At 48.3% G+C, this 27233-nt stretch overlaps 1 protein-coding gene across 1 annotated transcript in view; it reads right to left on the reverse strand.

Moving 5' to 3' along the window:
* Window positions 1-39: 39 nt before the first annotated feature.
* RYR1 (ryanodine receptor 1) overlaps window positions 40-27233 on the reverse strand; it is a 129832-nt gene continuing 102638 nt past the window's right edge. The window contains exons 89-105 of the mRNA XM_070398122.1: window positions 15896-16237; window positions 12401-13204; window positions 11631-11701; window positions 10886-11039; window positions 9856-9942; window positions 8523-8774; window positions 7609-7739; window positions 5711-5753; window positions 4191-4321; window positions 4028-4088; window positions 3471-3617; window positions 3106-3240; window positions 1283-1439; window positions 836-900; window positions 649-749; window positions 413-464; window positions 40-278 (exon numbers count right to left, since the gene is read on the reverse strand). Coding sequence (XP_070254223.1) covers window positions 183-278; window positions 413-464; window positions 649-749; window positions 836-900; window positions 1283-1439; window positions 3106-3240; window positions 3471-3617; window positions 4028-4088; window positions 4191-4321; window positions 5711-5753; window positions 7609-7739; window positions 8523-8774; window positions 9856-9942; window positions 10886-11039; window positions 11631-11701; window positions 12401-13204; window positions 15896-16237 — 2829 coding nt within the window. The 3' untranslated portion in view covers window positions 40-182. The remainder of the gene's footprint in view (window positions 279-412; window positions 465-648; window positions 750-835; window positions 901-1282; window positions 1440-3105; window positions 3241-3470; window positions 3618-4027; window positions 4089-4190; window positions 4322-5710; window positions 5754-7608; window positions 7740-8522; window positions 8775-9855; window positions 9943-10885; window positions 11040-11630; window positions 11702-12400; window positions 13205-15895; window positions 16238-27233) is intronic.

The following is a 27233-nucleotide window of genomic DNA, read 5'->3' on the forward strand; positions in this document are numbered from 1 at the left end:
ATGCCCCCTTCCCAATGTCAACAATCCAGCACAAGGATGTCAGGGGTGTAGCAGAGATTTTATTTCTCCAGTACATGGTTACCCTCCCACCAGGGGCCTTGTGGGGAGGAGCCTGTGGGCTAAGGGGCTTGCTGTGAGAGTAAGGCACTTGAGGCGGGGGTGAAGGGCCAGCTGGGGGTGACTCAGTTAAGCTGGTCCTCATACTGCTTGCGGAAACAATCGCCAGCTGGGAAGAAATCCCAGCATCTCTCTTGGTACATCTTCCACACGTAGGACTCCTAGAGTTGGGGGATAGGGAAGAGAAGGTTGGTCACATCTTCAAACACTTGATATTGATAAGAGCTTTTTACTGATACCCGCTGATTGATTTTATATTAAAACTCTCCATGTCCTGCCATTAACACCCCCTTACCTGACCTGTGTGTTCTGTCTCATCCTTGTTTATCAGGTACATCAGGAAAAACCTGGGGACGGGAGTGCAGCAGTAGACAGGTCAGGCGCATCCTTACCTTCTCCTGATTAGCTGGCTGGGAATCCACTCACATGGACACCATACCCACTTCCCTAACTGGTCAAGGCCAGTATGCCACCCCTGACAGTCAGTGACCACGCCCCATCCTTCTTATTGGCCAGTGGGCCCACACTCACATGTAATTGGCCAGGTTGTGCTCCTCTAGCGTGTGAGTCTCAAACCCATGGGGTGTGGTATCAAAGTAATCACTGCCAATGCCACAGATGAAGCACTTAGTCTGTGGGTGGTGAGAGACAGAGTTGAGGCCCAATCAACTCTCCAGGGTCCTATAATCCCTTTGGGTCGCCCCCAGACAAGACCTACCTCCATATCTTCCTTCACTTGTTCTTGCTGGTCTCGGAGCTCACCAAAAGCATCAATGATCAGACCTGGAAGGCAGGGCGCAAGTCAGTGCCCAACCTCTGACCCAGTTCTGGCTACCCACCTCTGAATCACCCGTCTCCTGTCTCCCTAATCTCACCCTGTTCCTAAAAATACTAACACCTAGTGTTTATTGAGCACTTATGAGCCAGACACTTAACACCTATGAATTGACTTAATTCTCACAACAATATGAGCGTCTTATTAATATCTCCATTTTACAAATGGAGAAACGGATGTCCAGAGAGGTGACTTGCCCCTAATCTGAGAGTAAGGAGAGGCAGAGCCAGGACACGGACCCAAGCAGATGGACTCTGGGCTGGGCACTCAAAGGAGCTAGTCTGCCTTTAGGCACCGGGCCCCACTCCCACAACCCCTACCAGCACTGACCCTGGATGATGGCCAGCAGGATGACGATGACAAAGAAGAAGAAGGTGATGTCGAAGACCACTCGGTACAGCTCGTATTCATCACCGGCTGGGTCCTCAATCTCATCCCCAATGCCCCCACCAGCTCGGACACCCACATACATGTGAAACAAGTAGCACTGCAGGGAGAGGGTGAGAAGCATATTGGTCACACGTGATCATTCAGCATTCACCGAGTACCGACATGGCCCTGGGCCAGTGGGGCAGGAGTCGCGGCAATGACTGAGACAACCCTGGACTCTGCCCTCACAGGGCTCACAAACATGCCACCAGATAGTGACAGCCAAGAAATGGTCTGGGCTATGACGGGGAAGCACAGGAAGAGGCGTCGGGGCTGGGATGAGGGAGACACAGTGTGACCGGAGGAGATGGGGAAGCACAGGAAGCTTTGAAACTTGAAAGCCTGGGTGAGCAGGTGCAGCTGCCTGGAAGAGGGGCGTATGTGAGCTGGGATGTGAAGCAGGTGTTAGGTGGGAGACAGTGTTCCAAGAAGAGAAAACCACATGTGCTACGTCACCACTGGGGGAGAAAGAATATATGTTGCTCCTGTGAGGAACTGAAAGAGTGAATGTTCAGTGAGGCTAGAAAATAGAGATCCCGTGAGCAAGAGCAGGGAGAGAGATGAGGCTCAATCAATGGTCAGGGAGGGCTTCCTGTAGGAGGCAGCATTTAAGTGGAAAAAATAGGTGTTAAGTGAAGAGGTGTGTGTGCACATAGGGCCAGGGTGGGAGGCAGAGAGAACATCAGAAGCAAAAAGCTTGGGTTGGGAGAAAACACATGGTCTTAGGGGAAGTGAAAGAAGGACCAGGCAGCCAGAGAGCAAAAGGCAAGAAAGACTGGTTAGACTCAGGCAACACTAGCTTTTCCCTGGCTTTGTAAGCCATAATGAGAGGATTCGGTTTCATCCACCTGGCATTAGAAAGCCACAAGAGGGTTCTGTGCAGAACCGGGAACATCATCTGTCTAGACCTTGGGAGAGACTTCACACTTGTTATTTCTGTGTCCCCAGGAAGTGAGAGAACCTAGTTGTCTTGGGTAAAAGCTAAGGCCAGTGACTATGATGGGAACAAGGCTATGAGTGGCAAGACCGGGTCTGGTGGGGTCTCAAATGTCAGGCTGAGGAGCTGGACTGTGTCCTGAGAGCATGGTGCCAGGTTATAGGACATCTCAGATAAAAGCCTGAGATGATTCTTTCAACTGTGTCCCATGCCTCTGGTAGATTAAACTCAATTTAGGTTATAACCACCATTATTATAATAGGAGAGAAAACAGAAATTGGTGGCATGCTGGTACTTTGGTGAAACTTGTAATTATAGATAACGATGGCAATAGCTAACATTTATGTAATCCTTAACACATGCCAGGCACTATTCTCAGATATTTAAATCTACGATTGTCACAGAGTACCACTGAGTCCTAAAAGCAACCCTAGGCTGTAGATACTGTTACTGTATATTCTCATTTGACAGGTGGGGACTCCAGAGCATGGGGAGGTTGAGTAGCTTGCCCACGATCACATGGCTTGGAACACTTTGCCTGAGTGCTTTTCCAATAAGAAAAGTTATAAAAACTCAAATAATAGTACACCAGAGGTTGACACCTACTGAGTATTGATTGTGTGCCCAGTACTATTCAGAGTACCTCACAAGCATCAGCTCACTGAACCCTCACGGTGAATCTACGAGGCAGGGCCCATTTTATTATTAAACCCCTTTACAGAGGGGAAAACTAAAAGTCAGGGAAGGTTAAGTCACTGGCCCAAGAGCGTTGGAGGGAGGGGCTTACTGTCATCATGTCATCGCACTTCATGTCGGGCTCGTCCTCATCCTCGCTCTTGTTGTAGAACTTGCGGAAGAAGTTGAAGGCCACCACAGTGTACAGGTAAACCACCACTGCCAGCAGGCCGACCGTCATCACCAACTGGGGACAGGCAGGGGCAGGTCAGCGCCATGCTCGGCTTGCCTCTCCCCCATGTCCAGCCTTCCCCATTCTCACTTAGGTTCAGCCCATGTGCCCCACTCCCCGGGTCCTACTACCCACACCCACCCTGGCTTGGTGGCCTAGCTTTGCCCTTCATTCCTCCACCCCTACACAGACGGCTAAACTGGTCCCTGCCAGGCTCACACGCCTCCGTCAGGTCCTCTCCACACCTGTTTCCCATTGTGGGTGACGGAGGAGAGGATGGTGCGCAGTGTCTTGACTCCCATGGCAATATCCAGGAGGTGGGCAGCAAAGAAGAAGTTGTTGTAGTGTCCCAGGAGAGACATCACCATGTACCAGCCCAGATACAGGAAAGACTGCGGGCACACAGGATCAGGGGTCAGGGAGCATGCAGGGATTCGTGGGGAGCGCTCTGGGAAACAGGACACCCAGGGGGCCTGGGGACATTTAAGAGGGTTGGGAGTGTTCTGGGGGTCAGGTGTCATCTCTAGCTGGGTGGGGGGAGGGTGCTTGGAGGTTCAGGAGCACTCTGGGTGAGGAGCCATCCTGGGGAAAGTTGGGGATTCCTCTGCAGAAGGATATAGTCTGGAAATTAAACAGCCTCTGGGTGACAAGGAGCCTTGGGAATGTCAGAGGTTATCCTAGGATCAGAGGTGGGCAGGGGCTCAGGAGTCGGTCCCTGGCCAGGAATACCTAGGGGTGGAGCCCCCAATGCTACCAGGGCCATTTTCCTGTAGGTCCCTCCCCCGCTACTGCCCCTCCTTACATTGTCTGTAAAGATGACCCCAAACTTCCAGATCTGGTACTTGATGTCAATGGACATGAGCCTATGCAGGGTGGAGAGAAGAGGGATGGCTAGATGCCTGAGGGTCCGACCCTGGCCACCCCCCTGCATACCCCAGGCCTGCGTGGTCCTATCCCAGGCTCACCAGGTAAGCAGCCCCGGTGGTGGTTCAGGCTTGCGCTCATGGTGGACTGAGATCTCCAGCGAGGCCAGATCCATGCCCAGCAGTTCGGCGATTCGCTCCCGCCCATAGATGTCCCCGTGCTTGTCCAGGACCTGCACAGAAGAATGTGGGGCCATGCAGACACAGTTGGAGTGGGGGAGGGCCTTGGCTGGCATAGGGAGTTCTAGGGACACTCAGAACTTTGTGTGGTAAATTGGGGGTACATTTTTCTAGGGAGAAGGGCCAGAGTTTTCTTTGTATCCTCAGGGGGAGGGTCCAAGAGTAATAAAGGCCAGTTGATTCATTAACCAAAGTAATTAGGATAATTTTTTAAAAGATATACAGTATTTTATTTTATTTTAAATATATTTTTATTGATTTCACAGAGGAAGGAGAGGGAGAGAGAAACAGAAACATCAATGATGAGAGAGAAGTATTGACTGGCTGCCTCCTGCACGCCCCCTACTGGGGATTGAGCCTGCAACCCAGCCCTGTGCCCTTGACCAGAATCGAACCCGGGACCTTTCAGTCCACAGGCCGACGCTCTATCCACTGAGCCAAACCAGCTAGGGCTTTTTAAATTAGGATAATTTCTTATTTTTAGGTAGGTAGGTAGGCAGGCAAGGAGTTGTATATAATAAGGCCCCTTGTTATCTATAAACTTATCTCCTCAACTCACTCCCTCACTCTCCTGCAGATACCAGCCTCCTCACAGCTCCTCAAATGCGCCAGGCACACTCCTGCCTTGGGCCTTTGCACTGCTGTCCCCTCCACCTGGGATTCTTCCCCAGATTACCACTTGGCTCATTCTCTCAGATCCCTATTATTAGGTGCCCTTTCCTGACCACCCTACATGAAAGAGCAACCACTTCTCTGCCTTTTTTCTTCTATATCACTTGTCACAACTTGAATGCTATAAATGTGTTCATCAAATGTCTTTCCAACTGCAGTATCAGAATTACTGTTGTGTTTACCGCTGAATTCCAGGTCTCTAAAATAGTTTTTGGTATGCAGTAGGTGAGCATTGGTATGCAGTATGAACACTTGTTAAGTGAATAAATGATGGTAACAGCCAGATACTGCTCACATAGGTCATATAATCTTTACAACTACTCTATGGAGTCGGCCCTATTGTTACCTCACTCTGAATATGAGGGAAACTGGGGCACAGAAAGGTTGACACAGCTAGGAGTAGAAAAAGGAGGCATCTGGCTCGAGTCTGTATGCTTAAGAGCAGTTCCTCCTTTGAAAGTAACATTTATGAAGTACTTACTCTGTGCCAGGCACTATGCTATGCTCATTACCTTCATCATCTCATTTGTGAGAGGGAGGGGTGCTTATCATGCTCATTTCCAAATGGGCAAACTGAGGTGCTCCTTGTCCAAGGTCACATACAGAGCAAGTCCTTGATAGGGCTGGGATGGCCTGGTGGCAGCAAGGGACCCAGCCTGGAAGGCCCTGCCATGGCCCTTCCCCACCCCCCCCCCCCCATGCCATCTCACCTTCCTCTTGACAAACTTGTCCCAGTAGTTGCTGGGGAAAGACCTGTCAAGAGAGATAGACCACTAGGTGTCAGGTCAGGAGGGAATAGGAGCCACTAGCCAGTCTAAGGTGGTTTGGAATCCCAATGTTTTTCTTACAGGGGACCCCACACTCTCACTTGGGGTCCGGCTCTGAAGACCCAGGCCTGAAGTTTGTCTCAGGCCAACCATTACCCCCACTGGTGTCTTTTGGTGGAGCCCAAGTGAGGCCAGGAGCTGCATTCAGAGCCTAGATGTACAAAAAACCCTTATCGGCACTCAGGTGGGGAGGACTCCCAGCCAGCAACCTGGTCCTGCTCCAGCTCCAGGGAGGAGTGGTGTGCTTTCTCACACCGTTTTATGTAATGTTATTTGATGATTCTGGCCCTATATTGACCAGTTTTCTGATTGATACATCGATGTCCTAGCATCCTACAAAGATAACCTTTTTTTTTTTTGTGGTGGTGGGTGGAGGGAGCTATATCACGAATCTATGGGTTTAGACTTGCTTGATGTGTTTCAATTCATGGCACTTCCTATTCTCATTGATGCTCAAATTGTCCCTAATATGTCGAGGGGAGCTCCTTCTAGCTGGTGGCAGAGACCTTTCAGCACAGCACCATTTTTCATCAAGTACATCCTTGCTCTCTGACACAACAGGATAATCCAAGCTCATTGTGCATTTACCTGTCCCAGCCCTGAAATCTGCCACTTCTTCAAGGAGCTTGGTTCCTTTTTGTGGGAAATGGCATTTAGAAGTCAAGGTCTTGGGCAGATACTTTTTTTTAAAGAGTTTTTTAAAATTTATTTAATCCTCACCCGAGGATATTTTTCCCATTGATTTTTTTTAGAGAGCATGGAAGGGAAGGGGAAAGACAGAGAGAAACATCAATGTGAGAGAAACACATCGATTGGTTGCCTCCTGCATGCACCCTGGAGCCTACAACCAAAGCAGGCTTGACTGGAATCAAACCCGGAACTCTTGGGTCCAAATGCCAGTGCTCTATCCGCTGAGCCAAACGGGCTAGGGCGGGCAAATACTATTTTAAACAAGTGTTCCTCTGTCTTTTTGTTAAGCATGTGTACTTGAATGTGGCTTTGATGGTGACATTGAGAGTGAAGGATGTGATTGGTGTGGCTTCCCTCCCTCCTCACACCACCCATACTAGGCAGGACCCCATCATAAAATAACTTCCCACCTTCACCTAGAACTCACCCTGCCTCAGAAACTATATTAACTCATTTCGTAGTTACAAGATTTTTTGAGGTCAATGTTATTATTTGTCCCCACTTTACAAATGAAGAAACTGAGGCACAGAGAGGCTACGTGACTTGACCAAGAATTCCCAGCTAGGGGGTGGCCTACCCAAGGTCTAAATCCGACCTGATATTCTTATTCTAGAGACATTTCCCCCTGCCCAAGCCCCATGTAGGCACGTGAGATGGGACTCCATCTGGGGGGAAATGGGCTGGGCTGGCGTGCACATTGGGAGTCCACAGTTCCAGCACATTCCCCTCAAGCACCCTCAGTCCCTCTCTGAGCCCAGTTTAAAAACCAAATGACTTCACATTTCCCCCTCATGGCACCTGGGTGAGAATTTCACATGGGGGCAGGGTTTAAAATGCAAGTTCCTGGATTCCTCTCCAGACTTCCTAAACCAGCATCTCCAAGGCCAGGGCCCAGGAGTCTCCATATGTCACCAACAGGTGCTTTAGTGCAGAGGAAATGTGTCTGCATTACAGAGAGGAAGACCAAGGCTTGGGGAGAATGAGTCAGGCTGGCAGTGACGGAAACCCTGGTCTTCTGAGGAGGCCAGGACTGGAGTAGAAACCTAGCTCTGCTCCCTGCATCCACCTGGAGGTGGGGACTGGGCCCTTACGGCGTGTTAAGCACCAGTCGGTCCCACTGCCCCTTCACATCGTCGTCCTCAGGCTGCTCAGTGATGTAGAGGCCGTCAAATTCCAGCTTCCGGGCCAGCTCCTTCTCCCGCTTAAAGATTACCAGGGGCACCTAGATTGTGCAGGGAGGCAAAAGGGCTGGTGTCAGGCACCTCAGGAGACCACAGCCTCAGCAGGTGCGAGGAGATCTGGTTGGAGCCTGTGTGAGCCCCTACACCAGAGTGAACAGGGTAGTGATGGGGAAGCGTGGGCAAATGGGTCAGGGCTGGGACGGGGGAAAGATGGGAGAGCCCAGTTGTGGTGCCCAATGCAGCCTGCGGCTTCCCAAGGGAGGGAGGTCTGAACTCAGATCTTAAGGATGAATAAAACAGAGGCAGGTGAAAGGAGGTAGAAGTGGGGCAAAGCATTCCAGGGCAGAGGGACAGCATATGCAAAAGTTCTAAGCCAAAAGAACTCTGTTCATCCGATTATAAAATGCCAATATTTATTAAAATAGATCTTATGGAATCCAAATTGAAACTCTCATAACATTGCTTATGGGGCATAGTTGATGTCAGACTCCACATTCCCACTAGCACTCATGTTATGACTGAGACCTCACAGATCTTATTTCACCAACTGACTAACATACAGAAGATATTCCAAATTTAAAAAACCTGCCTCTTGATCCAGAAATTAACACAGTCATAGTACCTGGCTTCTCAGCTATGACCTGCATTAGTTCCCAGTTTGAAGACCCCAATCCTGTACCCATCCCCCAGCCCTTACCCCAACACTAGGACCCCTCTGTCCCACCTACAGTGTAAGATCCCACAGCCTGCCCCAGGTCCTCTCAGCCAGTGTCCCCTTCCCCTCAGTACACAAGCCCCTGCTCAGGAACATGGTCATGGCCCACCTTGAGGCAGTTGTAGCCAATGATGCAGAGAAAGGCCACCAGTGTGTGCAGCAGGCTCAGGCAACGCAGGGCAGGCTCCATGTAGCCCGTGCTCTCCTCCAGGAAGTAATACACCATATTCTCATCCTCGTCGCCCTCTGCTTCTTCACCGACTCCTGAGCCCCAGCCAGAGCCACCACCAGACCCTGTGCCTGCCAGGTCCCCAGCTGCTGAGCCTTCCAAGTCATCCTCCCCTGGCGGGGAGTCTGAGACCTGAAGGGGAGCAGAGGTCAGTCACAGGCACCTGGTCTGCCATTACCAGATCCCACTAACAAAACAAACAGCCTCCATTTCTGAGATTGTATTGGGCCCCTGTCAGAGACAGTAGGGGAAAGGACTGTCAATCAAGATCAAGGGGTGGGCCCAGAACCCTAGCTAGCAAATCAAACTATGTCCTGGGAATCTCACTACTGAACCAAGTGCCAGGAGGAATAAAACAGAGTGGATCATCTTGGTAAGGGAGCCTTAAAGAGACTGACCACTAATATTTACACTAATACTAAAATTAGTAGTAGCTGACATTTACACAGTTGTTTCTGTATGCCAGGTACTGTTCTAAGTCATGCAACTAGTGAGTGGTAGAGCCAGGATCCACTCTCACAGAAGCTGCCTGTGTGGCTCAATGTGAACCAGGAGGTCACAGTTTGATTCCCAGTCCGGGCATATGCCGCCAGGGTTGTAGGTTCGATCCCCAGTGTGGGGCATGCAAGAGGCAGCCAATCAATGATTCTCTCTCATCATCGATGTTTCTATCTCTCTCTCCCTTCTTCTCTGAAATAAAAGTCTGACAGAAGCCATGCTCTGATCACTCTGCTAGATGCCTCTCTGTCCTGGTATGTAGATCCCTGGCAAGGCCCTGAGGATCCCTTTGTCCTTCAGGAGGCCTGGTTCTTAACCCTTTCCTTCCATTCCATGAGCTTCCCATTTCTTCCTCCTACAAATTTCTCTCTAGGTTATGTGAAAGCCAAGAAGTTTAACTGAATCAATGGGTGTTGCAGAGACAAAGGCCTGCAGCTAGGGGCACAGGACAGACAAATGGTAGAGCTGAGCATGGGACCCCAAACTGGCTCCCTGTTCTAGCTCCTACAGGCATTCAGGCACCTGCCCAGATGGACCCACACACTCACACTCACCCCCAGTGGAGTCCCAAGATCCAGGTGTCCAGCCTGAACATTTCTGGGAACCCCGGGCCCAACACCTTGTCACTGGTGAACTGCAGTGACCCTGTGAACTTCTTAGGGGCTGAGCCTCCCACCCCACATCCCAGATCCTCCTGGCCCCTCATGACCAGCACCTTATAAAACAGCAAGATGAAGTTGATGGCAAATGCCAAGAAGAGGGCAAGGAATCGCAGGGTGTAAAAGTTCCGGGAGAGGTAGTTCTATGATGAGGAGAGAAAGAGAAAGAGAACTCACAGGCCACCCTCTTCCCATAACACAAGTACCCGAGTCCTCAATATTTGGTTCCACAACCTCTTATTTTTTGAGTGCTTACTGTATACCAAGACCTGGGCTAAGAGCTTTATTTGTATGAACTTATTTAATTCTCACCACACCCTATGAAGTGGGCACTGCTGATATGCCCACTCTACAGATGAGGAAACGCAGGCTCAGGGAGATGAGATGCCTTGCTCTAGGTCACAGCCAAGAAGTGAGATGTGGGATTTGGAACCAGGCAGTCGAGCTCCCTACCACTGCTGCTTCCTGTGTGAGGTTACCCTGTCTGCTTTACCTCAGGCAGAGCACACCTACTTCCATCTCTCCCTTTTCTCTCTCTCCACCATTCTCTCCATCCCTCATTCTTCCCACAAACCCTCACTAAACCACCTCTGTCCAGCATGTTTCCCTTAGCCCCTGATGCCAGGCTGGTCCTGGGAGAGGAGGCTGGAGGTGGAGCCCTGGGCCCTCCCTCCCAAATGCCCTCCCTCCTTCCTGCCTGGATGAGATAAATTGTCCCCCCAGTAGGAGTAGCTGGGGCTGGGGTGATGGCTCCAACCTGAAGGCTGGCAGCCAAGAAACAGGCCATGGCAGGAAGAACATAGCCTTGGTGGGATTTAGCTCCAGACAGAGGATTTAACTCCAGAATGGCGGTCGGATGCCTAAGCAGGTGACCCCAGATAAGCAACGGGGTGGAGGTTGGAATAAGGATCATGAGCAGGGAGAGGCAGAAGAGCCAAGTGGGGACCACCTAAAAATGCTGTCCTGTGCTCAGATCCTGGCTCTACTGGGGACATCTCTGCCCTCTTCCCAGCCTGGCTTTCACTCAAGAACAAGGCGGATGGGGAGGTGGTGTGAAGAGGAAGTTGCAGCATGTTGGATCCTTACCAAGAACTTCACCCTCTGCACTTCCAGTTCTCCCCAGAATTCCAGGCCCCCACCTTTGGTGTCCTCCTTCTTTGAATGGGGTGGAGGAGGTGCTGTCTTCTTGGGGGGCTCTGGTGGAGGCTCGGGGACTTCTTCCTTCTCCCCGTTCTCAGCACTGCAAGGCAGGACAGAGTAAGGAGGTACCTGGGCAATTCGTTCGTTCGTTCGTTCATTCATTCATTCATTCATTCAAAGCCATGTACTGGGGGCCCACCCCCATTCCTGGCCTAGGTTGAGACAGTATTGGGAACATACTGATGAGACAACCTCAGGCCCTGTCCTCATGGCCTCCAGTCCAATGGAGTACAGATTTGTCACCAGACAGTGGCAACCCAGTGCGGTCGGGGCTGGCATGAGGGAAGTTCAGAGGGTTGTGGGAGCCCCAAGGAGACATTCCTTCAACTTAGGGATGTGATGGCAAGGTAGGCTTGAGCCAAAATTCAGAAGACGAGGAAGACTGAGGTGAAGCACGCAGAAAGGTGTTCTGGGCAGAGGCCCATACCCCCAAAGGCTTGGGGGTACAAGAGGAGCATTCATTTCTCTCCTCCCTTTCACAGAGCCCCTCCTCTGGGCCTGGGCTGGGAGATGCTGAGGACACAGGGTAACCAGGACAGCCTCCTGGCTCGGGCCCTGACCTCAGAAGGCTCTCAGCCCAGGAGGGTGGCAATGATAGAGGCTGGGCCCTTTGGGCCCCAAGGCCACTCACTCAGCTTTCTCGGGCTCCGGCTCAGGTTCTGGCTCTGGTTCTGGAGGCAGCTCCTCTTCTTCTCCATCCACCTGGCAGCAGGGAAAGCATCAGAGTCTCGAGCCCCCATCCCTGAATGTTTCAGTGCTGACCTGCCTGCTCACCTCTGTGGCCCTTCCTGGTCATTTCCTTGGGGCCATCTAAGTTTCTCAATGCCCCCACGAGAAGTAAGAGGGATTAGGACTCCCGTTTTACGGAGGGGAAACTGAGGCTCCGAGAGGCGGGACACCTTGCTCAAGCACCCTGCAGGGTCAGGCTCAGTCAGGAGAGAGGCAATGGTAGAGGCTGGGCGCTTTGGCCGAAGGCCCCTCACTCAGCTTTGTAGGGCTCCAGCTCTCCCCCACCTTTCCCATTCCCTTGACAACCACACCCAGGGGCGCTCATAGCACCAAGGACCTGAGGATCCCCGCAACCATCTGTGTCTCTGAGGGTCTCTTCCGGTGTCCCTGACCCCATCTCGGCTGTTTTTCATTTCTGGTCCTGTTTCCCCTCAAGTTTCATCTCGGGGCCTCTCGCTCTCTGTGACTCCAGATACCGTTTTCTTTGTCTCTCCCAGAAACAGCACGAGCCTCTCTCCAGGCCTCCGCCTGAGTCCATTGCTCCGTCTCTGTGCGCGCCCCCCTCTCTCCTGTTTCTCTCTGCGCACCCCTGTGTCTGAGTCTCTCTCCCCTCCAGTCCCCCCTGACCCCACCTCTCCCAACCCCCAACTCCCCCCTCCCCCGCACTCTCACCCCCAGCTTCCTCTTGATGATGGGGGAGCCCTCCGGCGTGGGTGGATCCACCGGCGTCGTGTCACCCATGTCCCCGAGGCCTCCCGGGGCCCCTTCGAGCCGGAAGGGGCCCCGTTCAGCCACGGCCCCGGCCCCGTCGGCGCCTCCCGGGCCGGCCTCGTGTGCAGCCCCTTCCTCGCCGGTGCCCTCCGCGGCGTCGCCAGCGCCCTCGCCCTCACCCTCGCCGTCGGCTTCGCCGCCAGACCCGGCCGGCTGCTCGCCGTGCACCTCGTCGCCCGTGGGGTCGGGCATGCCGGCCAGCAGCTCGGTCACCGTCACCTTCTTGGCCCCCTCGACGAGACCGCCGCCGAAGAGCGAGCCCCAGAGCAGGCACAGCGCGCCCGCCGCCAGCCCCGCGCCCGCCGCCCCCGCGCGCGCCACCGCCGCCCAGAGCAGGGAGCCCGCCGCCGCCGCCGCCTCCCGCGCCGTCAGCCGCCGCAGCCGCCGCACGCGCCGCCGCAGGCCCCGGTAGCTGAGGCCGCGCAGGGCCCGAGACAGCGCCGCCGCCACGCGCGCCGCCGCGCCCGCCGCCGCCGGCCCCGCCGCGCCCTCGGGCCCCGCCGCGCCCTCCTCGGCGCCCTCGCCGGTCTCGGCCGCCCCCTCCTCGTCGTCCTCCTCGGGCTCGCCCTCGGGCTCCGAGATCTGCGCGGCGATCTGCATCTCGAAGATGGTGTCCTCGCAGAAGCTGACGAAGAGCTCCATCTTCTCGGACTCGCCGCCCTCGTTCACCACGTCGAAGATGAACTGGCGCTTGGACTCCTTCACCTGCGGGGCAGGTGGGGACCAGGGCTCAGCAGAGCGGCTCTGCTCTGCGCGGCCACTAAGAGCAACATTAGTGATTTTATACTTACATTTTAATAATTTAAAGCAAAATTAATAATTTTCGTTAATAGTAAGTGTATGTAATGCTCGCTGTAGGTTCTCTTGTAAGAACTTCAACAAGGCCAGGCTCTGTTCCAAGCATCTGACATATAGTATCTTATTTAATCCTCACAAACAGCCCCTAGGGGCTCTTATCCCCATTTTACAGATGAGGAAATGGAGGCCCAGAAGGTCACCACACGCTGAGGTGACGCTGCTGAGAGGTGGCAGATGTGGGATTGGAATTCCCAACAAGCTGGCTTCAGAATCCATGATTTCAGCCTCTTTGGGAGACAGCTTAGTGCTCCAACACAAAGGTTCCACAGCCAGCCTGCCTGGGTTCAAATCCCAGTTCTGCCACCGAGTAGCTGGGTGATTTCCATGTAACTCTCTGGGCCTCAGCTTCCCCCTAACTTGGGGGACAATAGTAGGACTTACATTACAGGGTTGGTGTGATGGTTAGATGAGTTAAAGCAGGGGTCCTCAAACTTTTTAAACAGGGGGCCAGTTCACTGTCCCTCAGATGGTTGGAGGGCCAGACTATAGTTTAAAAAAAAACTATGAACAAATTCCTATGCACACTGCACATATCTTATTTTGAAGTAAAAAAACAAAACGGGAACTAATACAATATTTGTATTTGCATGTGGCCTGCGGGCCGTAGTTTGAGGACCCCTGAGTTAAAGGATGCCAAGGGGTTAGAACAGCAGCTGGCGCCTCATCCATGCCACGGTGTTCGCTATGACACTGCTGAGGAATGCTCCAGGCCCACGCCAGCAGGGAAAGTGCGACGGGAAGGGTGAGCAGGTGCAAGTGCACGTTTGGAGGAACACATTAAGGGAATGAGTGTCATGTGGGGAGCATGAGATAGGCAAAGGGAAGGGCGGAGCTCCCAGAGCATGGACAGGCTATGGAGGGCCAGAGCTTCCGGTGGATGCAAGGATGTGGCCGACATCCAGGTGCAAGGATGGTGCAACCACTTTTAGTTTAGACTAGTGGAGGGGGCGGGGGGGCGGGGTGAGTATGCAATGGTGCCTCAAGGGACATAGTGTGAAACTTTTGAGGGTTCCTTGGACTATGTGAAGGAGCTGATGTGCAAGAGCCTTGTGAGAGAGCACCAGGAATTAAGGGAGGAATTGGGTGTGAGGAAGGCATGGTGGCATGGGAAGATTGGGAAATATATGACCATGTGGGGCTCATTGTACATGTGGAGATGGGCACATGGGGCAGGCATGCAAGGGACTGAGGTCAAAACGGGTGGGGAGAGTGCTGGTGTGGGAAGGGCCTACAATTCATAGGGTCAGTGTATGTGAAGCAGGTATAAATGTGCAAGTGGGCCCCAGGAGTCAGTGTAAGGGCCCAGGACATGAAGACAGGGCTCAGTGTGGGACATGAGCCCAGCTGTGCATGAGCCAGGTGTCCACTGAGGAGACACGGAGGGCCTGGTTGTTGAGGAGGTTGTGGAGGTATAAGCTTCATGGGCTATAAGTGGGAAAGGGTGTGCAAGAGCATGTGGAGGAGTATGCAGGTGCCTCGGGGCATCTGAGGAACAAAATGGAAGCGTGAGTTTAAGGGGCATGCAAGGGGTACGCACGCAGGCTGGTGTGCAATGTGTGTGTGAGCAGGAGGTCCACCGGGACAACAGGGGCACAGCTGGGGACTGAGGGTGTGTGAGGGGCATGTGGGAGTGAGAGAGAGTGAATGATAGGAACCACATGCAAGCTAAGTGTGTCAGGTGGGCAGGAGGTGTTCTAGGGCCACATGAGTGTACCCTTGGGGTAAGTGAATGTATAGACATGAAAACTTTTGGGTTGGGCATAGGAGGGGCTGAGACAGGGCCAAGAAGTAGGCCTGGTCACTAAGGACATGTGGGGGCTCTTATGGGGGTTTGAAAGGGTCGTCCAAGTATGCATGGGTGATTATGAGTGTGCCAGGGCTACAGTGAGGGCATGTGGGAGGTGAATGGACAACCATATGGCATGCCAGCACTGCATCCTCCCAGTGAGTGTGTAAGAGATGTGTACCTACATGTGGGACCAGAATAACTGGGATGGGCATTGTGTGCTGGGACCTGTGGGCATATATGGTGGCTGGTGAGGGCTAGGCTAGCATATCATGGCCCTCCAGAACCCCCAAAGTGAGTGTGCAAAAATGTGGGCATGGATAGGCCAGGGCCAAAAGAGGGCAAACTGGTGTCTGCTGGGAAGGTGAGCAAGGGAGGTGGGTTCCAGTAGATGAAGGTGTGGGCTTGGTTGCATCAGGACCATAAGGGCTCCCAGGATAAGTGTGCAAATGGTAGGCATAGTGTGCTAGCACCACAGTGAGGGCACACAGACTCTGCTTCACATACTAGGGGTGTGCATCTATGTGTGCGCCAGGGCTGCAGAAGGTGGACAAGGGGGAACTGAGGGTGTACAAGGGCACTGCAGGACCCATAAAATGTGTGCAAAAGGGTGGGCATGGGCTTGTACGAGCAGAGCAAAGGCCCACCAGGGTCTTCAGACCAGATGTACAAAGCATGCATAGCCCTGCGTGGAGTCCAAGGGAGCGAGGAGCGTGACCCAACCCGGGGAGCCAGCATGCAGGTCCTCTGACCTGGGGCATCTCCCACTGGGTGCGGTTGGTCTCTGAGATCTCGAAATAGATGCGCTCGATGCGGCGAGAGGCGCCCATGATCTCGATGCGGCCCAGGTAGGGCCGGAAGTACTCCAGGATGCTGTCGGCCAGCTCCAGGAAGTTGCGCAGGCGCGGGTCGTGCGGCACATGCTCTGACAGGTCGATCAGCAGCACCGCCACGTTGAAGCCGATTTCGCGGGCTGGCTCCTGGAAGCGGTTGGCGAACTCCTCACAGTTGATCATCTCGTTTTCATCCGCTTCAGAGCACGACAGCAGGAACTGGATTTCCGGACTGCTGAACTGCTTCTGGCTGTCCATGGCCTGGGTGTGGGCAGGGGTGGGGAAGAGGTCAGAGGGGTGGCCTGGGAGCCTCAATGCTCTTCTTAAAACAACTCTGGACTTTTCATGAAGACAGAAAGGTCCAGAATCATATCACTAGCACCCAAGGCTGGCACTCAGCACGTTGGCACTGGCATGGCTGTACCAGCCATTAAAATGTTAAAATGCTGTTTTTCCACAAAGGTGAGCCACCATCCATTGGAAGATACATTCTGTTTCAGAGATTGTAAGATGTGACCTGATGAAACTTAGCACTTGTGTAGTAGCACGTGCCGCCCCGCGCTCCCTATGTGCTGTCCTGGTATGCCCTTACAGGCCACTCTCCACCCTACCGTCTTCCCCCCTTCCCCTGCCCGATGGCCCCCATGGCCTGCACCATAGGCTCTCTTGGTCCTCTGACTGTAGGTGGAGGATGGAGCTGTGGCATTTCTTGCCCTGGCTTCCTCCCTGTGCTGGCTGTGCCCCTTGCTCCACGGTGAGTCCTACAGCCCTGTCCACACAGCTTCTTCTGTCTCCAAGTTAGGTAACTACTCTTTCCTCCAGGCCAGCCCCCTGATTAATACTTGCCTCAACCTCTGTCCCTTTCCCAAGTGCCCCTCCCACATTTCCAGCAACTAAATAATTGACACCTGATGCATGGAGGCCTCTGAATTTCACCTGGTAACAAAGAGTCATATGCCCATCACCCAGGGTTAACAAATGCTCATGAGGAGATATTTTTCAAATACTACATTTTTTTTTAAACATATTTTAGAACTAAAACATTACAGGTATGATTGGAGTCCTATCTGATATCCTTCTCTGGACCCACCTTGCACCCAAGGTACCCACTATCCTAAACATGTGTCAATACTTTTACTACCTATATCCCAACATTTTTCTACAAAAAAATATATACAGTATCCTGTGCATTTTTAAAATTTAAAGGATCCTGTAATTTGAAACTTGCTTTTTTTCACTCAATTGTTTGTTTTCTTTTCTTTTTTTCTTTTTCTTGTTAATCCTCATCTGATGATATTTTTCTCTTGATTTTTAGGGAGAGTAGAAGAGAGAGGGGAAAATAAAGAGAAACATCAATGTGAGAGAAACACATCAATTGGTTGCCTCCTGCATGAGCCCTGACCAGGGCCTGGGTGGGGGAGAAGCCTGCAAACCAACGTACATGCCCTCGACCAGAATTGAACTCAGGACCCTTTGGTCTGCAGGCCAATGCTCTACCCACTGAGCCAAACCAGCTAGGCCAACTATATGTTTTCTAGATTTATCCATGTTGATATCTAGATCAAATGAATTCATTTCATTGCAGTATTCCTGTTTTAGAAAAATAATACTCTTTATTCTCCTGATGACGGACACTGAGGTTGTTTCCAGTGTTTTACTTTGCAGGCAACACTTAGACGGAATACTCTGGTGCTGATCTCCTATGCAAGAGGCTCTCTAAGGCAGTTTTTCAAATGTTTTGACTGCACCCACAGTAAGAACACATTTTAATAAAAAAGAGGTTTCTTGACACAATTTTGACTTTCACTGTGCAACTCACTCTGTAATGTTCTATTTTATTTCTAAAGATGTTGGTCATGCCTTAACTAAACTAATTTCATGATCCACAGGTAGGTTGCCACATGCAGTTTGAGAAATGCTGCTCTGGGTATGAACAAAAGCGAAATTTTCTGTCTCTAAAAAGTGCTTTGTAGTCAAGAACTTTGCAAAATGCTTTCTAAATGAGTAACATGCTTTGCAAATCATGAAGGTCTCTAGAAACCGCAAAATGTGGAGACATAATCACACAGGAACTCCTCACCTTCTACCCTCACTCCACAGAACTATCTCCTCCCTTTATGATGCAGTGTGACATTGTCCCCTTAAAAGTGCCCCCCTGCCCACTGGGGACCTGGAACTCCATTCCCTCCATTCAGTCCTGGACTCTGCTCTTGTGATTTGCTGCTCTCTCTTTGTCATCCATTTGCCCACTCCCTTCTTTTGAAATGCCTTCTTCTCTGACTATTGTCAGTTTCCTGTGTTGAAGTATTCTTCTCTTTCAGATCCCAAAAGTTGAGCGACTCCAGGCCTGGAATTTGCATCATTTTCTTTAAATATACACTCTCCATGGAGATATCATTGAGGGCCAAGGCTCTGGATGTCACCTCACACCACTGATGGCCAAGTCTGCATCCCAGCCCTGACTGCTCTCCAGAATCCAAACACAGCTGGAACCCTACCTGACAACTCTTTGTGGATCTGTACCCCAAATTGGAAATGGCCCAAACTGAACTTTTGATTTAAAAACCTATCCTCCCACAGTCTTACCCATCTCTCTCTCTCTTTTTTTAAATATATATTTTATTGATTTTTTACAGAGAGGAAGGGAGAGGGATAGAGAGTTAGAAACATCGATGAGAGAGAAACATTGATCAGCTGCCTCTTGCACACTCCCCACTGGGGATGTGCCCGCAACCAAGGTACATGCCCTTGACCGGAATCGAACCCGGGACCCTTGAGTCTGAAGGCCGACGCTCTATCCACTGAGCCAAACTGGTTAAGGCATTGATTCCTCTCTTTTATCTCACCACCCACACCTGGCCCATCAGCAAATCTGTCAGCTCTGCTTTCGACAGATCTAGGATCCACACACTTTCCCCCCATTAATGGACCTCATCCAGGCCCCTCCCCCCATTGTCTCCCATTGGACCATCACAGCAACCTCCTCCCTGGTCTCCCTCTTCCCCATCTGTTCCCAAAGTCTGTCCCCTACACACAGGTGAAGGGACCCTGGAAGCATCTGAGTCAGGTCACATTCCCGCCCCTCGCCCCATCCTTCCACTCAGAATCCTCCCTTGGCTCCATCTTATTCAACCTAATAGTCAAAGGCTCCCTGCAGCCAACTAGGCCCTGCATATCTGCCCCCTTCACCTCTCAGACTTTATTTCTTCCTCTTTTGCCATCAACAGCTCTCTCCAGCCACAAGGCCTCCTTTGCATCCCTCTGTTCCCACCTTTCAGCTTGCTGTCTCCTTCACCTGGGATGCTGCAGCCTTCCCACCCCACCCCCACCCATCTTCACATGGTGCCTTTCAGCTTGCTGTCTCCTTCACCTGGGATGCTACAACCTTCCCACCCCACCCCCACCCCCACCCACCTTCACATGGTACCTTTCAGCTTTTGCTTCAGTATTCTCTTCTAGAAAAACCTTCCCGGACCATGCAGATTACAGGATTTACTTAAACCGTACTCTCTTATGGCCGGGCATAACTGTTACAATTTTTTTTAAATTTAAAAGTCCCTTTGAAAAAATCCTGAACTTGTTTTTTAAACCATAAAGAAATGTAAGCCTGACTGGTGTGCTCAGTGGTTGAGTGTGAACCTACCAACCAGGAGGTCACGGTTTGATTTCCAGTCAGGGCACATGCCCGGGTTTCGGCTTGATCCCAGGGTGGGGCATGTGGGAGGCAGAAGATCAATGATTCTCTCTCATCACTGATGTTTCTATCTCTCTCTCCCTCTCCCTTCCTCTCTGAAATCAACAAAAAAATCTTTAAAAAAACAAAACTGAAAAGCACATTGTAAAAATATGAAGATTTGTGAATTCAGAAAACCACATAAAGCTTGGTAAATGCTCAAACGTTTAGAAATGAGAAGATGGCCATTCCGTAATCTCTAATGAACTCATGTGTCTGAGCGTTGACACGAGGGCTGCTGATATCACAAAAGAGGAGGCCCGGACAGGATGTGCCTCCTGATAGGCAAATGCAGCACCACAAAAAAACAAACAAAAGCAAACAGAAATAAAAATTCCACACCTAAAAGACTGATCGAGCTTCTTGACCCAAGTCCAAGTCTACAGGAAACATAGGGGACAGAGGAACCCAGTAAGTACCACACAAAGTTGCATCAGCGAGATCCACACTGTGGGAAACTACAAGCACAGCACTAATGAGAGCCACGAGCCACATGTAACTACTGAGCATTTGGATCGTGGCTGCAGCAAACTGAGACATGCTCAAAGTGGAAACAATACATACTGGATCCTGAAGACTTACTATGAAAAAAAGAATGTAAAATATTTAATAATTTTCAAATTGAATATATGTTGAAATCATATTTTGGATACATTAGGTTAAAAAAACATATTGTTAAAAATAGCCTGTCCAGTGTGGCTCAGTGGTTGAGAGTAGACCCAGGAACCAAGAGATCACAGGTTGATTCCCAGTCAGGGCACATGTCCCGGTTATGGGTTGCATCCTCAGTAGGGGGCGTGCAGGAGGCAGCCAATTAAAGTTTCGCATGGATGTTTCTATCCCTCTCTTTTCCTCTCTCTCTAAAAATCAATAAAACCTATTTTAAAAAATAATTTCATGTGCCCTAGCCGGTATTGAGCATTGGTTGAGTGTCAGCTCACCCACTGAAAAGTTATAGGTTCGATTTCAGTCAACGGCACATACCTAGGTTGCAGGTTTGGTCCCTGGCCCAGTCTCGGGAAGCATGGGGGAGGCAACCAACCAATGTGTCTCTCTCACATCTCTCTCTCTCTCTGTCTCTCTCCCCTCCCCCCCAACTCCCTTCCACACTCTTTTTTAAAATCAATGGAAAAAATATTCTTGGGTGAAGATTAAAATAATAATAATTTCACAGGTTTCTTTTTCCTTTTTCTAAAGCATAGGTACTAGAAAATTTAAATTATACATATTGCTCACATTGTACTTCTGCCAGACTTCTGCAGGACCTGGGTCTCCAGGAGATAAAGTGCCAACCCCCCCCCCAAAAAAAAAAAATCCAAAAGTGATGGAGGGAAGCAGATTTAAAGAAATGTCAACCAGCCCCGCCAGCATGACTCAGTAGTTGAGCTTTGACCTATGTACCAGGAGGTTGATTCTTAGTCAGGGCACATGCCTGGGTTGCAGGCTTGATCTCCAGTGTGAGGTGTGTGGGAGGCAGCCAGCTCAATGATTCTCTCTCATCATTGATGTTTCTATCTCTCTCTTCTTCTCCCTTCCTCTCTGAAATCAATAAAAATATATTTACAAAAAAAGAAGAAGAAATATCAATCAATTGCAATAGGTGGGCCTTGTTTGGATCCTGGTTCAAAGAAGTTACAAAAAATTATATGTGATATTTATCAGATTTGGATATTTGAACACCAACTAGATATTTGATGATTTAAAGAATTGCAAGTATTTTTTGGTTTTAGTTTTGGTTGGGGGTGATAATGACATTGTGGCTTGTTAAATTAAAAAAGAAAAGCCTACAATTCCATTTATATGAAGTGTCCAGAATAGGCAAATCTATAAAGACAGGAAGTAGATTAGTGGTGCCTGGGTGGGGGAAATGGGAAGTGACTGCCAAAGGGTATGGGGTTTCTTTTGGGAGGTGATTAAAATGTTGTAAAATTAGAGTGTAGGGATGCTTGCACAATTCTGTGAATATACTAAAAAAAAAAAGTCATTGAATTATACATTTTAAATGGGTGAATTTTATGGTGTGTGAATTATATTCCTACAAAGATACTTTTAAAAAGAAATTTTTAAATTTAGAGATACATTCAAAAATATTTGCAGATCAAAAAATAAAGAAAACCCCCAAACAGTACTGACCAAGAATAAATTAGTAGCTTTTAATGTGTTTTCAACTACCAAACAGGGCTTTCCAAACTAAAGCAAAAGTTTGGAACCTGCAAAATGCTTATTAATGGCGATGTGTCTTGCAAACTGTCAAGAACTCCGTCAACCATGAAGAACTTGGGAAACCATAAAACAATGCTATATAGTTTTTTAAAAATATATTTTATTGATTTTTTACAGAGAGGAAGGGAGAGAGATAGAGAGTTAGAAACATTGATGAGAGAGAAACATCGATCAGTTGCCTCCTGCACTCCCTCTACTGGGGATGTGCCTACAATCAAGATACATGCCCTTGACCGGAATCGAACCTGTGACCCTTCAGTTCACAGGCCGACACTCTCTCCATTGAGCCAAACTGGTGAGGGCTGCTATATAGTTTTAATGCAGATTTATATATGAATGGAGATGCAGAAATAAAAAACTGAAGAGTGGATAATAGTGGCAGCCTTTGGAGAGGTGGGATGAGAACAGAATTGGGGACAAAGGTGACCTCAATCATAGCTGTAAGTTCTGAGTTTCTTTACAAGAGGAATGTATTTCTGTATTATCTATTTCATTAAAAATTCTAAATTATTTTCGACATAAAAGTTAAGTATTTTAAATTATTGTCTACATAAAAGTTAAATATTCTGCATGACCAAAAAACAATAACAATAACATAAGCAAAGTCAAAAGACAAAGTGATGAACTTGAAAAAATAGGTGCAACTCCTATTACTAACAAAGTTATAATAAGTTAATATATAAAAGCTCCTAGAAATCAAGAATAAAAGTACCAACACCCCAAAAGAAAAATAAGCCAAGGGCATCATCATCTCACTGAACAACTAACATGAAAGAAATAACCTGAAAAGATGATTAACTGCTCCCATAACAGGAGAAATGTGAATTAAAACTGCAATGCACTACCATTTTTTACTTATCAGATTGGCAAAAATCCAAATATTTGACAGTGAGGTCTGGTGGTGAGTTTGTGGGGAAACAGGCACTCTCACATGATGTTATGAGAGGGAAGATGGATGGCAAAATCTGTCCAAATGACAAATGCATTTACCCTGTAACCCAGCAATCCTGTTTTTGGAAGTTTATCCTTAATATAACTGCACATACAGAATGATGTATGTACAAGGGTATGGTTGTAGCCAGCATTGCAAATGGACCACAGGGGCCTTCCTCAGCACACTAATTCCATCTCCTAGAAATCGACAATATCTGTGCTATAAACTGCATCTTTGTAAAGTGCACAGCTGACTACAGAATGTGTTGTAACAGCAAAGGCCTGGGAACAAAGCAAATGTCCATCAGCAGGGAATAACCAATAACACATAACACACACACAAAGTGGAATACTGGGCACCTGTAAAAAAATAACGAGGGGACTCCCTGTATCTCCAGAATACATTAAGTGATATACACTAATGTATGTAGTTCATTACCTATTATAAGGAAAAGGAGGGAAATAATACTTGGAAAAATGATGGAAGGATACACAAGAAATTAATGCTACTTACAGCAGTGGGAGTGGGGGAAGGTCGGGTTGAGAAAGAGGTGAGAATGAGACCTCCCACTTCATACCTTGTTATATTTTACATTTAAATGTTTTCAAATTTATTTCAGAGAGGGGAAGGGAGACAGGGAGGGGGCGGGGTGGAGAAACACTGGTCAGCGTGGCTCAGTGGTTGAGCATCGATCTATGAACCAGGAGGTCATGGTCCGATTTTCCGTCAGGGCATGTGTCCGGTTTGCAGCTCGATCCCCAGTGTGGGGTGTGCAGGAGGCAGCCAATCAATGGTTCTCTCTCATCATTGATGTTTCTATCTCTCTCCTTCTCCCTTCCTCTCTGAAATCAATAAAAAATATATTTAAAAAAAGAAAAGAAACAACAATCAGTTGCTTCCTATATACGCCCTGACTGGGTATCAAACCCACAACCTTTTGGTATACCTGATGATGGCTCCAACCAACTGAGACTCCTGGCCAGGGCATACTTGTTAGGTCGGAGAGAGCCCAGGATCGGATACATGCAGACGTGTGATGAAATAATGGACCCTCCCTGAATTTCAAACAGATCAGCATGCCAGACACAGATACCGGCTCCTCCCTGGAATCCACACGACCCCCACACAGATACTGACTCCTTCCTGAATACCCTGCCAACCCCCTGTGGCGGGAGCTTCCTCAGCTCATGTCCCTGCCCCTCACCCAACCGCAGTATAAAAAAAGCGCCCCCCTCCCTGTTAGCGTGAATCCACTGGCCCTGTCTTTGGTGTTTGTGGGTCGCCCGGGGACGCAGAATAAAACCTTTCCTTTTCTTTCTTTTCTGATTGACTCGACTCTCTTTATTTCCTACGCCGCCTCCTGAGAGACCTAACCTAACGATACTGACCAAGAATAAATTAGACAGAAAGTATATTTTTAATCATGTGATGTATTAGTCATTTAAAAATAAAACCAATGTACTTTTAAAGTTACAGATTATTTGTAACTTTGTGAAACAGAGGTACTGAGCTACAAAAATGTTGTGTATATGCCATTAAATCTTGTGATTTGTAAAGCCCTGAACAGTCTGGAGGGAAGTTGACCCATTTTTTAAAACTCATAACTGAAAGTCTGTAAAACTAACCTCTCCCTATTCCCCGCTCCACTCACTTTTCTATTCTTTGTTTCTGTTTCTATAAGTTTGACTTACTATTATTGTTTTTAGATTCCAAATGTGAGTGATATCATGTGGTATTTGTCTTTCTCTAACTGGCTTATTTAACTTAGTATAATGCCCGCCAGGTTCATTCTTGTTGACACAAATGACAGGACTTCCTTTTTTAAAAAAGGCTGAATAATATTCCATTGTGTGTGGGTATATGTATATCCATTGACATTTGTCCTTCATTCACTTATCCATTGACAGATACTTAGGCTGTTTCCCTATCATGGCTATTGTGAATATGCTGCAATAAATGTGGGGTACAGGTATCTGAAATAATGGTTTCAGTTCCTTTGGATATTTACCCAGAAGTGGGATTACTGGATCATATGATAGTTCTATTTTTAATTTTTTGAGGAACCTCCATACTGTTCTCCATATTGACTGTACCAATTTACATTCTCAGCACCATGGAAAAAAGTTCCCTTTTCTCCGCATTCTTGCCACCCTTGTCATCTCGTCTTTTTTTTTTTTTTTTTTTTTTTAATACTTTCATTGATTTCAGAGAGGAAGGGAAAGGGAGAGATAGAAACATCAATGATGAGAGAGAATCATCTATCAGCTGCCTCCTGCACGCCCCCTACTGGGGATGGAGCCCACAATCCAGGCATGTGCCCTGACGGAGAATCGAACCCTGATTGCCTGGTTCATTGGTCAACGCTCAAGCACCGAGCCACGCCGCCTGGGCTCATCTATTGTCTTTTTGATGATAGCCATTTTGACAGGTGTGAAGGGGTTTTGATTTGCATTTCTCTGATGATTAGTGATGGTGAGCACCTTATAATGTACCTATATGTCCTCTTTGGGAAAAAATGTCTATTTAGGTCCTTTGCCTATTTTAAAATTGGGTTACTGGTTTTATTGCTTTTTAAATTTTTTTAAATTTAAAAACACCATCAGTTCCTCTTTTCTCAGTATTACTTTTCTTTTTTCAGTTTTTTTATTTCAAGAAAAATTATTTTAAATATAATAATGTTACATGCAGTAAACCTTCTTTTTTTTTTTTGGTCTAGCAAAGGTGGAGAGCAAGTACAGACTCTCACGTAGGGAGGGGAAAGGGTCCCACTGAGTTCCTTTTCCCTGCAGCTTATTTTTATTTTTTTATTTTTATTATTTTTTTTATTTTTTATTATTGCTTAAAGTATTACAAAGGGTATTACATATGTGTCCTTTTTTTTCTTCCTCGCCCTTGACAATCCCCTGGCCCCTCCTACCCCCCAGTGTCTTATGTCCATTGGTTATGCTTATATGCCTGCATACAAGTCCTTCGGTTGATCTCTTACCCACCTCCCTACATGCAGTAAACCTTAATATTTCTCTTTTTTTTAGCAGAAAAATCACTTTTTAAAAATTGATTTTTTACAGAGAGGAAGGGAGAGGGATAGAGAGTTAAAAACATTGATGAGAGAGAAACATCGATCAGCTGCCTCCTGCACACACCCCACTGGGGATGTGTCTGCAACCAAGGTACATGTCCTTGACCGGAATCACACCTGGGACCCTTCAGTCCACAGGCTGATGCTCTATCCACTGAGCCAAACTGGTCAGGACAAACCTTAATATTTCAAGAAAAAAATCTTAAATATAATAATATTACATGCAATAAACACCAATTATTCAAGAAAAATGATCTTACATATAATAATATTACATGGAATAAACATTAATATTTCAAGAATAAAAGGATTTTAAGTATAATAATATTACCAAAACTGTACTAACATAGTATGATATCACAAAAGTTGTAGGAAATATTAAAAATCTGCAATTAACAGGATTGTTTCTATTATATGCTAGAATATTTCCCCCCTCTGGCTCTATTTTTGTTCATCAGTTTATGTTGTTCATTACATTCCACAAATGAGTGAGATCATATGATATTTATCTTTCTCCAACTGGCTTATTTCGCTTATAGCGGTTCTCAACCTGTGGGTCACGACCCCTGAAAATACATCCTGCATATCAGATATTTACATTACGATTCATAACAGTAGCAAAATTACAGTTATGAAGTAGCAATGAAAATAATTTTATGGTTAGGGGTCACCACAACATGAGCAACTGTATTAAAGGGTCGTGGCATTAGGAAGGTTGAGAACCACTGGCTTAGCATGATGCTCTCCAGGTCCATCCATGCTGTTGCAAATGGTAAGAATTCCTTCTTTTTTACAGCAGCATAGTATTCCATTGTGTAGATGTACCACAGTTTTCTAATCCACTCATCTGCTGATGGGCACTTAGGCTGTTTCCAAATCTTAGCTATTGTAAATTTTGTTGCTATGAACATAGGGGTGCATATGTCTTTTGTGATTGGTGTTTCTGATTTCTTGGGATATATTCCTAGAAGTGGGATCACTGGGTCGAATGAGAATTCCATTTTTAATTTTTTGAGGAAACTCCATAGTGTTTTCCACAGTGGTTGTACCAGTCTGCATTCCCACCAGCAATGCACGAGGGTTCCTTTTTCTCCACATTCTCTCCAGCACTTGTCTTTTGTTGATGATAACCATTCTGACAGGTGTGAGATGGTACCTCATTGTTGTCTTGATTTGTATCTCTCGAATGATTAGTGACTTTGAGCATCCTATATAATAAAAGGCTAATATGCAAATAGACCAAATGGTGGAACAACCGAACAACTGGTCGCTATGATGTGCGCTGATC

This window comes from Myotis yumanensis, unplaced genomic scaffold (assembly GCF_028538775.1).
Source record: "Myotis yumanensis isolate MYYU_CA2020_CCGP unplaced genomic scaffold, mMyoYum1.0.hap1 SCAF_18, whole genome shotgun sequence".
Lineage (NCBI taxonomy): Eukaryota > Metazoa > Chordata > Mammalia > Chiroptera > Vespertilionidae > Myotis > Myotis yumanensis.